General features: G+C 41.5%; 1 protein-coding gene across 6 annotated transcripts in view; it reads left to right on the top strand.

The window, feature by feature from the left end:
- LOC132694882 (maestro heat-like repeat-containing protein family member 1) overlaps positions 1 to 14,207 on the top strand; it is a 109,272-nt gene continuing 95,065 nt past the window's right edge. For 2 of the 6 annotated variants that reach the window (XM_078450181.2, XM_078450180.2), the window contains exons 1-2: positions 1 to 202; positions 13,947 to 13,991. In XM_078450181.2, coding sequence (XP_078306307.2) covers positions 163 to 202; positions 13,947 to 13,991 — 85 coding nt within the window. In that variant the 5' untranslated portion in view covers positions 1 to 162. Of the gene's footprint in view, positions 203 to 13,946; positions 13,992 to 14,207 lie in introns of those variants that run through there. The other 4 variants (XM_078450176.2, XM_078450177.2, XM_078450175.2 and 1 more) reach the window with 3 other exon arrangements.

The following is a 14,207-nucleotide window of genomic DNA, read 5'->3' as shown; positions in this document are numbered from 1 at the left end:
GTTTTTTTTTTTAGTTCATTTATTTTGAGAGAGAGAAAGCATGAGTGGGGAAGGGCAGAGAGAGAGAGGAGGAGAGAGAATCCCAAGTTCCATTGCCAGCACAGAGCCCGATGTGGGGCTCGAACCCATGGACTGTGAGATCATGACCTCAGCCGAAGTCAGATGCTTAACGGACTGAGCCACTCAGGCACTCCACATAATGGTATGTTTTGATGAACATTTTAATTTTAATGAAGTTCAGTTTACTAATGTATTTTTTATGCTTGGTGATTTTCTCTAATAGACTTTAGTTTTTAGAGCAGTTTTAGGTGCAAAACAAAACTGAGCAGAAGGCGCAGAGATTTCGCCTAGAACCCTACCCTCACACCCATTATAGCCTCTCCCCATTATCAACATCCCCCCACCAGAGGAGTACATTTGTTAAAATCAATGAACCTGCATCAATACATTACCACCAGTCAAAGCCCATAGTTTACATAAGGGTTCACTCTTGGTCTTTTTTTTTTTTTTTTTTTAAGTTTATTTATTTTGAGAGAGAGAGAGAAAGGGGAGAGGAGAGAGAGAGAGAGTGCATGAGCATGGGAGGGGCAGAAAGAGAGGGAGAGAATCTCAAGCTGATTTTGCACTGTTAGCAAATAGCCTGACGTGGAGCTCAAACTCACGAGATGGACTTGAGTTGAAATCAAGAGTTGGACACTTAACCGACTGAGCCATCCAGGCACCCCAGGTTCCCTCTTGGTCTAGTACATTCTATGGATTTGGACAAATTTGTAATGACATGTATGTACCATATACCATACCATATACCAATAACTGAATAAAGCTGTTACAAACACCTGTGTGCAGGTTTTTGTATGGACATAAGTTTTAGACGTCTTTGGGTAAACCATTGTATGATAAGAGTATGTCTGGTTTTGTACGAAACCGCTAAACTATATTGCAAATTGGGTGTTTTGCCTTCCCACCAGTGACAGTTAGGAACTCTCTTTCCTAATACTTCACATCCTAATCAGCATTTGGTTTTGTCAGTGTTATGGATTTTGGCCATTCTAGTAGGTGTATAGTGTTTTCTTGTCATTTTAATTTTCTTTTCCCTGTGGTGTATGATGTAGAACACCCTTTTGTATGCTTATTTGCCATCTGTGTATCTTCAGTGAGATATCTGTGAAGGTTTTGGGCCCATTTTTAAATCACATTTGTTTGGGGTGCCTGGGTGGCTCAGTCGGTTGGGCATCCAACTTCAGCTCAGGTCATGATCTCGTGGTCTGTTAGTTCGAGCCCCACATCAGGCTCTGTGCTGGCAGCTCAGAGCCTGGAGCCTGCTTCAGATTCTGTGTCTCCCTCTCTCCCTCTGCCCCTCCCCTATTCATACTCTCTCTGTCAAAAATAAATAAACATTAAAAAAAATCAGATTTGTTTGTTTTCTTATTGTTGAGTCTTAAGAATTCTTTGTATATTTTGGACAGCAGTCCACTATCAGATGTGTCTTTTGCAAATACTTCCTTCTTGTCTGTGTCTTGTCTTCCCATACTCTTGACATTGATTTTTAGAGCAGAAGTTTTTAATTGTAATGAAGTCCAGTTTATCCATTGTTTCTTTCATGGATTGTGACTTTGGTGTTGATCTAAAACCTCATTGCCATGACCAAGGTCATCTAGGTTTTTTTTCCTGTGTTACCTTCTAGGCGTTTTGTAGTTCTGCCCATAGACATTTAGATCTGTGATCCAGTTTGAGTTAATTCTGTGAAGGGGTTACGGTCTGGGTCTGGATTCTTTTTTTTGCACCGGGGTGTTCAATTGCTCCAGTGCCGTTTGCTGAAAAGACGGTCTTCGTTCCGTTGTATCTCCTTTGCTCCTTTGTGAAAAATCAGTTGACTGTATTTATGTGGATCTGTTTCTGCACACTCTGTTGTGTTCCATTGATCTGTTTGTCTTTTCCTTTGTCAATACTGTGCTGTCCTGATTACTACTGTAGCTCTATAGCTCCTTTGTCATCTGTCACATGTGACCATATATTTATATCTGTTTGTGTACTCTATTTTGTTCCATCGGTCTGTTAATCTATCCTTGTGCCAATATCTCACTATCTTAGTTGCTCTAGCTTTAAAATAAGTTTTCATATCTTGTGGTACTAGTCTTCTAGTTTTGTTCTTCTGTTTCAAGATTGCCTTGGTTTTTCTATTCTTTGATTTTTTTCATATGCATTTTATAGTCACCTTGTCAATGTCTTCAAAAAATGCTGTGATTTTGATTGAGAGTTCATTGAATTTATAAATCAAATTAGGGAGTTTTGACATCTAATACTGAGTTTTCCAACCCATGAACATGATATATTCCTCCATTTATTTGGATATTCTTTACTTTTATTTCAGTAATGTTTTGTGTTTTTATTTTCAGTATAGAGGTCTCACACATCTTTTATTAGATTTATTCCTAGGAATTTTTTGTTTGTTTTGGTGCTATTATAAATGCTATTTTTATTTTGATTTATTTTTAATTCTTTTAAATGTTTTTTTGTTTGTTGTTTTTTTTTTACTTTTGAGAGAGAGACAGAGACAGAGACAGAGAGACAGAGTGTGAGTAGGGGAGGAGCAGAGAGAGAGAGGGAGACACAGAATCCAAAGCAGGCTCCAGGCTCTGAGCTATCAGCACAGACCCCAACATGGGGCTCAAACCTATGAACTGTGAGATCATGACCTGAACAGAAGTTGGAGACTTAACCAATTGAGCCACCCAGGCACTGCTTTATTTTTATTTTTTTTAACTTTATTCATTTTGAGAGAGAGAGAGCGCATGCACGCAAGTGGGGGAGGGTAGAGAGAGAGGGAGAAAGAGAATCTCAAGCTGGCTCCACACTGTTAGCCCAGAGCCTGATGTGGGTCTTGAACTCACAAACGGTGAGATCACACCTGAGCTGAAATTGATGCTTAACCGACTGAGCCACCCAGGTGCCCTGGAGCCTCCGGAAGGAATGTGGCCCAGCTGACACCTTGATTTTAGCCCAGTGAGACTGATTTTGGACCTCTGACCTCGCACTGTAAGATAACCACTTTGTGTTGTTTGAAGTCCCACATCTGCGGTGATTTGCTAGAGCAGAGGTATATCGGCACTCAGTGTTTATGGAACAATTCGGAGCCTTTTTCTTTGCTTCTGTGTCCAGTCTTGATTTTGTTTCTGCCATACTGTTCTGAGTGGAGGGGGCAGGGTGTTCAGGAGGTGAGAACAGTTATGAGAGAGCTGCCCTAAAATGGACATGAGCACCTGCTGCACAGAGTAGATGGGCCTCGGATGGGGTAGAGTGTGCCGGAGAGCGGGAGATGAGATTATTAGGTGGAAGCAGAGGAATTTGGCCCTCCACTGATAAGAGACCACTCGGATTGGAGTGTTTAGGCGGTTCATTGGAAGTTTGGAGGGGGGTGTTGGCTGGACTGGGATGCAATGAGCAGGGGGAGAAAAGACTCAGCCTCTCTCACTCCACCTGGTGGGAGGGCAAACCTGGCATGCTGTTGACTGTTATTCCAGAACAGCGTCACACAGTTCTGCGAATCAAAGGGACACTGTTCATGAAGGTTGGCGGATCTGGGAGTCACGGCCACCTCATCTGTCTGAGACACTCTGGCTCTCCAGATTGCCCAGCATGCCCCACCCCGTCAGTCGTCTCTGAACTAATGCAGGCCTCCCTGATGACATTCTGAGGTGGCGCTGTCAGCCTGGCCAGCACTTCACTACACTCTGCACGGGCATGGGTTTTGTTGGAGGGGGACCATATTCAAAGGGCACCAAAGCACACTATTTGGGATCTTGAGAGGTATGCACTTGTCCTCTCCACCTCTCTCTCTGGCGCTGGTGGCACACTCCATGCTGAGAACGCGGGCGGGCTTACACTGTCTCTCCACCTCTGGAGCTTTGATGAGACTTCTGTCCCTCAGACCCAAGATGCCTCCAGACCCCTGGACAAGGAATTTTCCATTCTCTTTACTACTTCTACCTAGTCTAGGAGAGTTCAAACCCAGCCTCCTTCAGGAAGCTTTCCCTGGTAGCTCCACCTGAATTCTACTTATTTTCTACAGTGCATGTTTTCAGCGCCCAGTGATTGTTGGTTGACTATTTCATCCTGTATTATAGGGTCATCTAATTATTCTGAAAAGGCAGGTACAGATGGACGCCTTGTGTTCCAGTGAGATGACTTAGGAATTGGTGACTCAATTGTTCCCTTCCTGAGGACAGGGAACAATTTTCTTCATTCGTGCTACGTCTCACCAAGTATATTGTAAACCACTTGAGGGCAGGTACAGTTTTATGTGGAGACAATGTTTATGATCCCATTCCAAAGTTGTTCAGTAAACTCTTCAAGGGTAGGATGATTGGACCGGAACTAAGTAAGAGATGAGGAGGCCTTCTTTGGAAGCCCAGAAGAGATCATTTGTTCATTGAAAAAGGCATTTCCTTTCTAGTGGGGTGAATCCCTAAATTTAGGGCAAATCTATCAGGCAGCTCTAATCATTCACACTATAAAAAGTTGGGCCTCTCATCCTTGTCCCTTTTTTTCTTTCGTGTGTGTGTGTGTGTGTGTGTGTACTCTCCTTTCAATATTTCAACAAACATTAGATATTTACTGAGTACCTTGTGTGGTAAACATTAAGGACTCAAAGATGAGTAAGAGGTGATGTTTCTCTGCAGGTGGCTATCTTAGCTGCTCTGAGTCTTTACCTATCTGGGTACACATCACTCACCAACTTCTGTCTCCAGTCTCAAGCTCCTTCACCAAGTCGATTTCTCATGTTAGGTGTTAGACAATTTTCCACATGTCAAAATGCAGGCAATAAGACTATGGCCCCAAGAGGAGCAAGGTAATGATTCTCCTTGCCGAAAGCCACCCTCCCCTGCCATGACTTCACGTGGCTTGTTGAAGCTGTGGGAAGGGGTGAAGGGTGGGGGATCCTAACTGGTGTTTGTAGTTTGGCAGAAAGCAGAGACACCCAGAGCACTAGACACAACACTAGACACTAGACACTAGACCAGTGGGAAGTTGAATTAAAATCAAGAGAAACTAATGGTCAAATTCAGTCTTTCTATGTACAAGAACAAAACACATGTTTTATTTATTAATTTTTAAAAATGTTTTATTATTTATTTTTGAGAGTGAGAGAGAGCACGAGCGGGGGAGGGGCAGAGAGAGAGAGGGAGACACAGAATCTGAAGCAGCTACAGGCTCTGAGCTGTCAGCACAGAGCCTGACGCTGGGCTCGAACTCACAAACTGTGAGATCATGACCTGAGCTGAAGTTGGACACTTAACTGACTGAGCCACCCAGGCGCCCCAAAAAACATGTTTTAAAACAATGGAGGAAAAAATTACTGATTGCCTACTAAAATGAATGAAAACAGCAGGAATAGCAACAACAATGACAACAGGACAGAGTGGAAAACAAATACAGTATAATTTAGAGTTTACAGTTCAGTGTGAGGGACAGACCCATTCTAAGGATATGCCCTCCTTTGGAAGCACTGACCTGGCTTTTGCACCCTAGCTTGCATGGACATGGGAACAGTGTGGGAGTGGACGAAGGTGTCCCACCAACACCTCAATCCAATTCTATTCTCCATCCTCCCCTTTTCCAGCTTACTCCTCCTCCAAATTTTTTTTTTTTTTTTTTTTTTTTTTTGCAAGGTTGGATGGTGTCTGTGGTTAGGACAATGCCTCATGTTGTCAGGAGAGGGCAGCAGATCATTTCCCCCTTCACCCAGGTGATCACTCCAGAGCTTCCTTGGATTCCATTGAGTTTTCAGATGGTTACTGACTGCCCACTATGTGCTGGGCACTGGGGATGCAAAGCTGACTAAGATATGGGACTCTGCTCTGGAGAAGCCAATGGAAACACATAAAGTGCCAGATATGGCGTGAGGTGCTAAGGCAAAAGGCTGCTTGGAGGACTGCAGTGTCTCAAGGAAGGATGGGGAGACATTACAAAGCACCCCCTTAGAGGAGATGCTTGAACTAGGTCTTGAAAGATGATGGGCACCTGGGTGGTTCAGTCAGTTAAGCAGCCTACTCTTGATTTTGGCTCAGGTCATGATCTCATGGTTTGTGGGTTCGAGCCCCACGTCTAACTCTCTGGGATTCTCTGTCCCTCTCTCTCTGCCTCTCCCCCACTAATGCACACTCTCTCTCTCTAAAATAATAAATAAATAAGTAAATAAATAAATAAACAAATAAATGAAAGAACGAAGTCATATGTATGTGTCCATACACAGCCAAGAAGGGCATCCCAGGCAGGGAAGCCAGGGTGAGCATAACACTGACTATGGGCAAAAGGTGCTGGGGAGGGAGCAGGAGAAGAGCCTCTGGAAGCTGATGGATCATGTAGTGCTATCCTTGGCTGCCATGCTAAGAGCCTGAACTAGAGCCATGAAGGAAATGGAAAGCCATCGTAGGGGTTTAATCAGGAGAATAACACACTCAGATTTGCACTTTAAAAAATTCACTGTTTTAGGGGTGCCTGGGTGGCTCAGTTGGGTAAGTGACCAACTCTTGATTTCAGCTCAGGTCATGATCTCGTGGTTCATGAGATTGAGCCCCTGTCAGGTGCTGTGCTGACAGTGTGGAGGCTGCTTGGGGTTCTTGCTATCCCGCTTTCTACTGTCCTTCCCCTGCTTATGTGTGTATGTGCATACTCTTTCTCTTAAAATAAATAAAAATTAATAAAAAATAAATAATTAAAAAGTTCACTCTTCCAGGTCTGTAGAGGAGGGATACTGTAGGGTTGTAGGAAGGGCAGACCTGAAGACTGATTTACCTGGAACAGGCAGGGGTGCGAGATGATGGTGCTCTAAACAAAGATGGAAGCAGTGGGGTGGGGAAGGAGAGTTGGACATGAGGTTTGGTCTCTGATTAGATGGAGTGGGTTGGGGGCAGATGTCTCCCAGGTTTCTGGCTTCAGTGGCAGGGGTGAGTGCTGGTGGCAGCTGATGAGATGAACAGAAGGGAGGAGGAGAGATCTGGTGAGAAAGATGGCATGTCGTTGACAAGTATGGGGCATCATGTCCTACTCTACATTTCATTCCTGCCATACTCCTCCAATCTAGACCCTTAGTATTTCTCACTGGCAGAGGCTTCCTGTTAGGTCTCACCATGTTTAGTTTCTCTCACTGTTGGAATAACTTATGACTTCTTTTATTTATTTATTTATTTATTTATTTCCATCCTTCCTTCCTTATTTATTATTTTAGAGAGAGAGAGAGAGTGCATTAGTGGGGGAAAGGAAGAGAGAGAGGGACAGAGAATCCCACAGAGCTAGATGTGTGACTTGAACCCACAAACCATGAGATCATGACCTGAGCCAAAATCAAGACTAGGCAGCTTAACAGACTGAGCCACCTAGGTGCCCCAAAAGAGAGAATCTTTTTTTTTTAATTTTTAAAAAATGTTTACTTATTTTTGAAAGAGAGAGAGAGAGAGACAGAGTGTGAGTGGGGAGGGACAGAAAGAGAGAGGGAGACACAGAATCTGAAGCAGGCTCCAGACTCTGAGCTGTAAGCACAGAGCCCAATGCAGGGTTCGGACCCACATAACCGTGAGATCATGACCTGAGCCAAAATTGGACGTTTAACTGATTGAGCCACTCAAGTGCCCCAACCAAGAGAGAGAATCTTAAGTAGGTTCTATGCTCATCATGGAGACTGATGCGGGGCTCTATCCTATGACCTTGGGATCATGACCTGAGCCAAAATCAAGAATCAGACACCCAACCGACTGAGCCACCCAGGTGCCCCACGACTTCTTTCACTTAATAAATGTTTATGGGTAGCCCATTACATTCAGGCACTATAAGTTCCTTCCCCCACAGAGCTTATGGCCTAGTTCCGGGGGATAGGGTGAAGGAAGAGATAGATACCTTAAGCTGATAGTTGCAATACAGTATGAAAAATGATCTCATAAATGAGAACATTCCAGGGGCTGGGGGGTGCACATTATCTGGATGACAGCAGTGTGGGCCAGGTACCCAGGCAGAGTTTTTAGAGCAATGACATCAGGGCTCAACTGGATGAGTAGAGACTTACCCAATGAGGGAGCAGGTGGCAGTGGGGGTGGGACTGGAGAGAAAGTGTTTAAACAAGACTGGAAATAAAAAGGGGGGGGGGTATGTGTGGTGCCTGACCCTAAGGTGTGCAGCACAGGAGAAAACAAGCAGCCTCCACTTGAGAGCATGCAGGAAAAATCATGTTCTCAGGTTTCCATTTGAGGATATGGACACCTGGGTGGCCCGTATCCTGGCTCAGTCAGTTAAGCGACCGACTCTTGATTTCAGCTCAGGTCATGATCTCATGACCCCTTGTCAGGCTCCACGCTGTCAGTGTGGAATCCCTGCTTGGGGCGCTCTCTCTCTCTCTCTCTCTCTCTCTCTCAAAATACACTTAAAAAAAAAGAGTTGAGGAGAGAAGGAAGTTTTTGTAATACAGAGGCTTTTCCAAAGGCATTGGAGAGAAGTTGGAAGGGGTGGAGGCAGAGGGGTAGTTGGAGGGAAGAAGCACAGAGCAAATAGGGCAACTCATTTATTTGTTCATTTTATTTAATAAGTTGGTACTGAGGACCAGGTTCTAGGCCAGAAATACAGTAGCGATCAAGATGAGCAAGTTTCCCAATCTCATGGAACTTACATTTTTGTGGGAGAAGACATATAATAAATAAGATAATTTCAGATAGTACAAAGTGCTATGAAGAATGGAAAATGGAAATGTAATTGAGACTGACTAGGGGAGCTTTAATAGGTTGGGGGACCAGGGAAAACCTCTCTGAGGAGGTGGCATTGACATGTGAGCTGAGTAGGAGGTGAGCATCCCTTCTAGGGAGAGGAGACAGTAAGAGCAAAGGCAAAGAGGATGTGGGAGAGTAAGACGTTTGGAGGGGCTTGTATCCTTGGGGGGTAAGCAAGGATAACAGTGGTGTGGGCCTGATGGGGTTTAGCCGTCACAAGCTTAGGCAGAGAATTAGTTGCTCCGGTTCTTCAGTGGGCAGATGGACCCTCAGGCCTAGAGGGATTGTACTTCTGAAGGAGCTTTCTTAGTCTTTGATGAATGACACTAGTTTTCTGGAAGGAGTTGGAGTTGGTCTGTATCTGGATTGGTCACTTGGGTTCTGGAAGAGGCTCCAGACTCTAGGCTAGGAGTTGGCAAACTATGGTTCAAGGGCCAAGTCCTATGTTATTAGAGCACAACTCAGCTCCTTCATCTACACGTTGTTGTCATTGGTTGTGTTAGTGAGTTGAGTAGTTGCAACAGAGACCACATGGCCTGCAAAACCTGAGACACTTACTATCTGACCGTTTTATGGAAAAAAGTTTGCTAAGCTTTGCTCTAGGCTGTGGCTGGAAGTTTTCTCCGAGGCAGTTCAGTGCTGGTCTGGGTGCTGTACTCTGGAGCGCGGTCTCCAAAAGCTTCAAGTGCATCTTAGGTGCTATAAATCTGTTAGTCATTAAGCTTGTTCACATGCATGTAGGAGTGTGCTGTGAGCCTGGAGATGTAGTTCAGGCTTGAACTGGTCTTCCACGAGTGGTCTGTGGGCTCTGCCACTTGCTGCAAGACACATTGTTCCAAGTCACAGTTCTGTGCGTGTCATGCCCTGCTCAGTAACATTAAACAGTTCTCTGTTGCTGCCTAATAAAATTCAGATCCCTTAACCTAACTCCACATAATGGCTCTATTGTACCGTTCCAGCCTTAGTTTCCAACTCTACCTAGACACTTAAATCCTCCCGCCAATCTTGACTACTCACCACTTCCCACTTTGGTGACTGAATCATTTTGGGACCATTTATCACATTCAGCTTTCTATTCTTGGTTGTTTGGGTTCTTGTCTCATGGGCTCTATCAGTTTTTAAACTACGTGAGGGCGAGTACCACATCTCTGTTTGTTTATTTATTTTTCCAGTGCTCATCAGTGATAATTTTTTCATAAATACCCTTTATCAGAAAGCTTTTTCTTTTCCTAATTTACTGAGAGTTTTTTTTATTTTCTATTTTTTTATTTTAATTTTTTAAAAAATTTACATCCAAATTAGCATATGGTGCAACAATGATTTCAGGAGTAGATTCCTTAGTGCCCCTTACCCATTTAGCCCATCCCCCCTCTCACAACCCCTCCCGTAACCCTCAGTTTGTTCTCCATGAGTCTCTTCTGTTTTGTCCCCCTCCCTGTTTTTACATTATTTTTGTTTCCCTTCCCTTATGGTCATCTGTTTTGTGTCTTAAAGTCCTCATATGAGTGAAGTCATATGATTTTTGTCTTTCTCTGACTGACTAATTTCACTTAGCACAATACCCTCTAGTTCCATCCAGGTAGTTGCAAATGGCAAGATTTCATTCTTTTTGATTGCTGAGTAATACTCCATTGTGTGTGTGTGTGTGTGTGTGTGTGTGTGTGTGTGTGTATACACATACCACATCTTCTTTATCCATTCATCCATCGATGAACATTTGGGCTCTTTCCATACTTTGGCTATTGTTGATAGTGCTGCTATAAACATGGGGGTGTATGTGTCCCTTGGAAACAGCACACCTGTATCCCTTGGATAAATGCCTAGTAGTGCAATTGCTGGGTCACAGGGTGGTTCTATTTTTAGTTTTTTGAGGAACCTCCATACTGTTTTCCAGAGTGGCTGCACCAGCTTGCATTCCCATCTCTGTTCATTTTTATGTGCCCAGTAGAGCTGCCTTTTAGGAGAGAGTTAGGTTGTGTATTTGTTACAGTTACTTAGCACTGTTTCTTGAATGCATTTGGCACTCAAAAGTATTCATCTAGTGTTCAACCAAAGGGCTACTGTGTTTTTTTAAAGTAATCTCTCTGCCAAACATGGGGCTCAAACTCACCACCCCTAGATCAAGAGTCGCATGCTCTATTGACTGAACCAGCCAGGAGCCCTAAGGGTCTACTGTATTAGTATTTATTAGTATCTACTGTATTAGTATTTATTTGTATCCTTACACCTAATACTGGACACATAATAAATTAATGAAAATAATGACTAAATGAATGATTGCAAGTATTTCTGCAAGGTGAGAGGAAAGCAATAATTTATTAGTAGTGATAGGGAGGCATTTGGGATTGTTGCCTCTGCTGTTGTAGGGTAGGTTTGGGACTCTGAAGGTTGGCATTTCCTAATTCTAAATTTGAAACTTCAGTAAATTACTACTAGGTGGATAAAGTCATATGAACCATGGGTCTTTGTCTAAGTAATGTACTTTTAGGTGTGATTAATTAATTGAAAGGGAATATAAAAGTGAAAAACAATGTTTAGAGGTTATCTTCAGCCATGGTGATAAGCCCTCTAGATAATTACTTATTACTACAAAGTCATGAAGTAGATTTTTAGAAAAACTTTCTATTGTGGAAAATTCTAATCATACAGAAGTCAAGAAAATAGTGTAGTCAGCCTTCCTGTACCCATCACTAAATGTACTGTTTATTAGCTCATAGCCATTCTTGTTTCACATATACTCCCACCCATTTCTTCCCCTCGCTTATTATTTTAAAGCAAATCCCAGACATTATATAATTTCATCCATAAATATTCAGTATGTATCTGTAAAAGATAAGGTCTCTTTAAAAAAACATAAGCACAATACCATTGTCACACCAATCATCCCACACAATTATTCTTCAATATCATCAAATATTCTGCTATCTCCAAATTTACAGTTTCATATATCTTTTTTACAATGTGTTTGTTTGAACCTGGATCCAAATAAAGTCCCACTTCATGATTGTTTGATTTGTCTCTTAGCTTTTTTGAACTTTGATTTCCCCTTTCATCTCTTTTTTTCTCCCTTGTGATTTATTTGTTGAAGAAAAAGGACTGTTTTTCCCATATTTTGGATTTTGCTAATTATAGCCTCATGATGTTGTTTTACATGTCCCTCTGTTCTTTGTATTTACTATAAATTAGTTTGTTCTGGTGGCTTGATCAGACTCTGGTTAGAGATGTGGGGGGCAACAGAGATAATCATATCTGGATGTCTTTTTTTTTTTTTTTTTTTTTTTTTTAGTATGTTAGCAGCTATTGATCAATTATGAATTGAAAAATGTTGGCATAGGGTGCCTGGGCAGCTCAGTCGGTTAAACATCCAACTTCAGCTCAGGTCATGATTGTGAGTTCCAGCCCCGTGTCAGGCTCTGTGCTGACAGCTCAGAGCCTGGAACCTGCTTTGTATTCTGTGTCTCCCTTTCTCTCTGCCCCTCCCCCACTCACACTCTGTCTCTCTCTCCCTCTCTCAAAAAATAAATAAACATTAAAAAAGTTTTTTTTAAATGTTGGCATTATTATATCATTGCTTCTCCCTTTATTAGTTGGTATACTTCTGGAAAGAGATACTGCTCTTTATAAACTGTTTTTGCTACCCAGTGCTACAATTTATATAGAAAAGCCTGAATAATTGCTTGATTTTTGTTACCATTTTTCAAAATAATTTTTTTTATTATGCCCTTCAAAGGTGGCCACTTTTTTCCCCCTTTAAGAATCATTATGAACTCAGGAATTTAAATGCGTTTGATGTATTTTAATACATTGCAATTATTAACTTTGTTAATATGCAAAATGTCTCATCTTTGGTCAGAAGGAGTTATTTTTATTTTCTTCTTGATTTCTAGTGACTAATGATGTTGAGTGCTTTTTTTTACGTGCTTATTGGTCACTAATATATCTTCTTTGGAGAAACGTGTATTCAGATCCTTTGCCCATTTTTAAATTGAGTTATATGTATTTATTATTGAGTTGTAAGAGTTCTTCAGGATACAAGTCACATATATCTATATGATTTGTAAATGTGTTCTCCCATTCTATGGATCATCTTTTCACTTTCTTAATGTGTCTTTTGAAGTGCCAAAGTTTTTAATTTGTCATTTTGTTTTCTCCTTGTGCTTTTGCTTTTTGCCTAATACAAGACCACAGAAATTGACTCCTATGTTTTCTCCTAAGTTTTTGTTCTAACATTTAGGTTAGATGTGACCTATTTGAGCTAGTTTTTGTGTATGGTGTGAGGTAGGGGCCCAAATTATTTTTCCTCTGAGGTTATCCAATTGTCCCAGCACCATTTGTTGAAAAGATGATTTCTTTCCCATTGAATTTTGGTACTTTTGTAGAAAATCACTTGACTATAAATGTAAGAGTTTATTTCTGGACTTTCAGTCCATTTCCATTAACCTGTATGTCTATATTTATGCCAGTACTACACTGTCTTGATTATCTTTGTAGTAAGTTTTGAAATCAAGAAGTATAAGTCTTCCAACCCTTCTTATTTATTTATTTATTTATTTATTTATTTATTTATTTATTTATTTTGTGAGAGTGAGCATGAGCAGGGGGAGGGGCAAAAAGAGAGGACAGAGAGAATCCCACGCAGGCTTTGTGCTGTTAGTGCAGAGCCCAATGTGGGGTTACCATGAACTGTGAGATCATGACCTAAGCCAAAATCAAAAGTTGGATACTAACCAACTGAGCCACCCAGGCGCCCCAACCTTTCTTTTTAGGATTGTTTTGGGATTCGTTGCATTTCCATATGAACTTTATGATTAGCTTGCCAGTTTTCACAAAAAAGACAGCAGGGATTTTGATAGAGATTATGTTGAATTTGTAGACAATTAGGGGAGAATATTCATCTCAATTTTGTTTAGTCTTCTGATCCATGAACATGGGATGTCTTTCTATTTGTTTAAGTCTTCTTTAATTTCTTTCAGCACTGTTTTATAATTTTCATTGTACAAGTCTTACACTTCTTTTGTTCAGTTTATTCCTAAGTATTTTATTCTTTTTTGTCTTATTGTGAATGGATTAATTTTCTTAATTTCATTTTCAGATTGTCCATTGCTACTGTATAGAAATACAGTTGGTTTTTGTATATTGATTTTGTGAACTTGCCAAACTGGCTTATTAATTCTAGCTTTTTTTTTTTTTTAGTGGATTTCCTAGGATTTTCAATATACAAGATCATGTCATTTGTGGGTAAGACTGTTTTACTTCTTCCTTTCCATTTACCCTATTCAAGTCTGAACCTGGAGTGCTTCTCCTTGGCCCCTCCTCTCACCTTTCCTTTTTATTTTTTTTTAAGTTTACTTATTTATTTTGCATGCATGTGCAAAATAAGTTTATTTATTTTCCATGCCTGTGCATGCACAGGCAGGGGAGGCACAGAGAGAGAGAGAGAGAGAGAGAGAGAGA

Source organism: Panthera onca, chromosome B4, assembly GCF_046562875.1.
Source record: "Panthera onca isolate mPanOnc1 chromosome B4, mPanOnc1 haplotype 2, whole genome shotgun sequence".
In the NCBI taxonomy this organism is placed as follows: Eukaryota; Metazoa; Chordata; class Mammalia; order Carnivora; family Felidae; genus Panthera; species Panthera onca.
The sequence above is the reverse complement of the archived record's forward strand: the minus strand, read 5'-3'. Positions and strand labels throughout refer to the sequence as shown.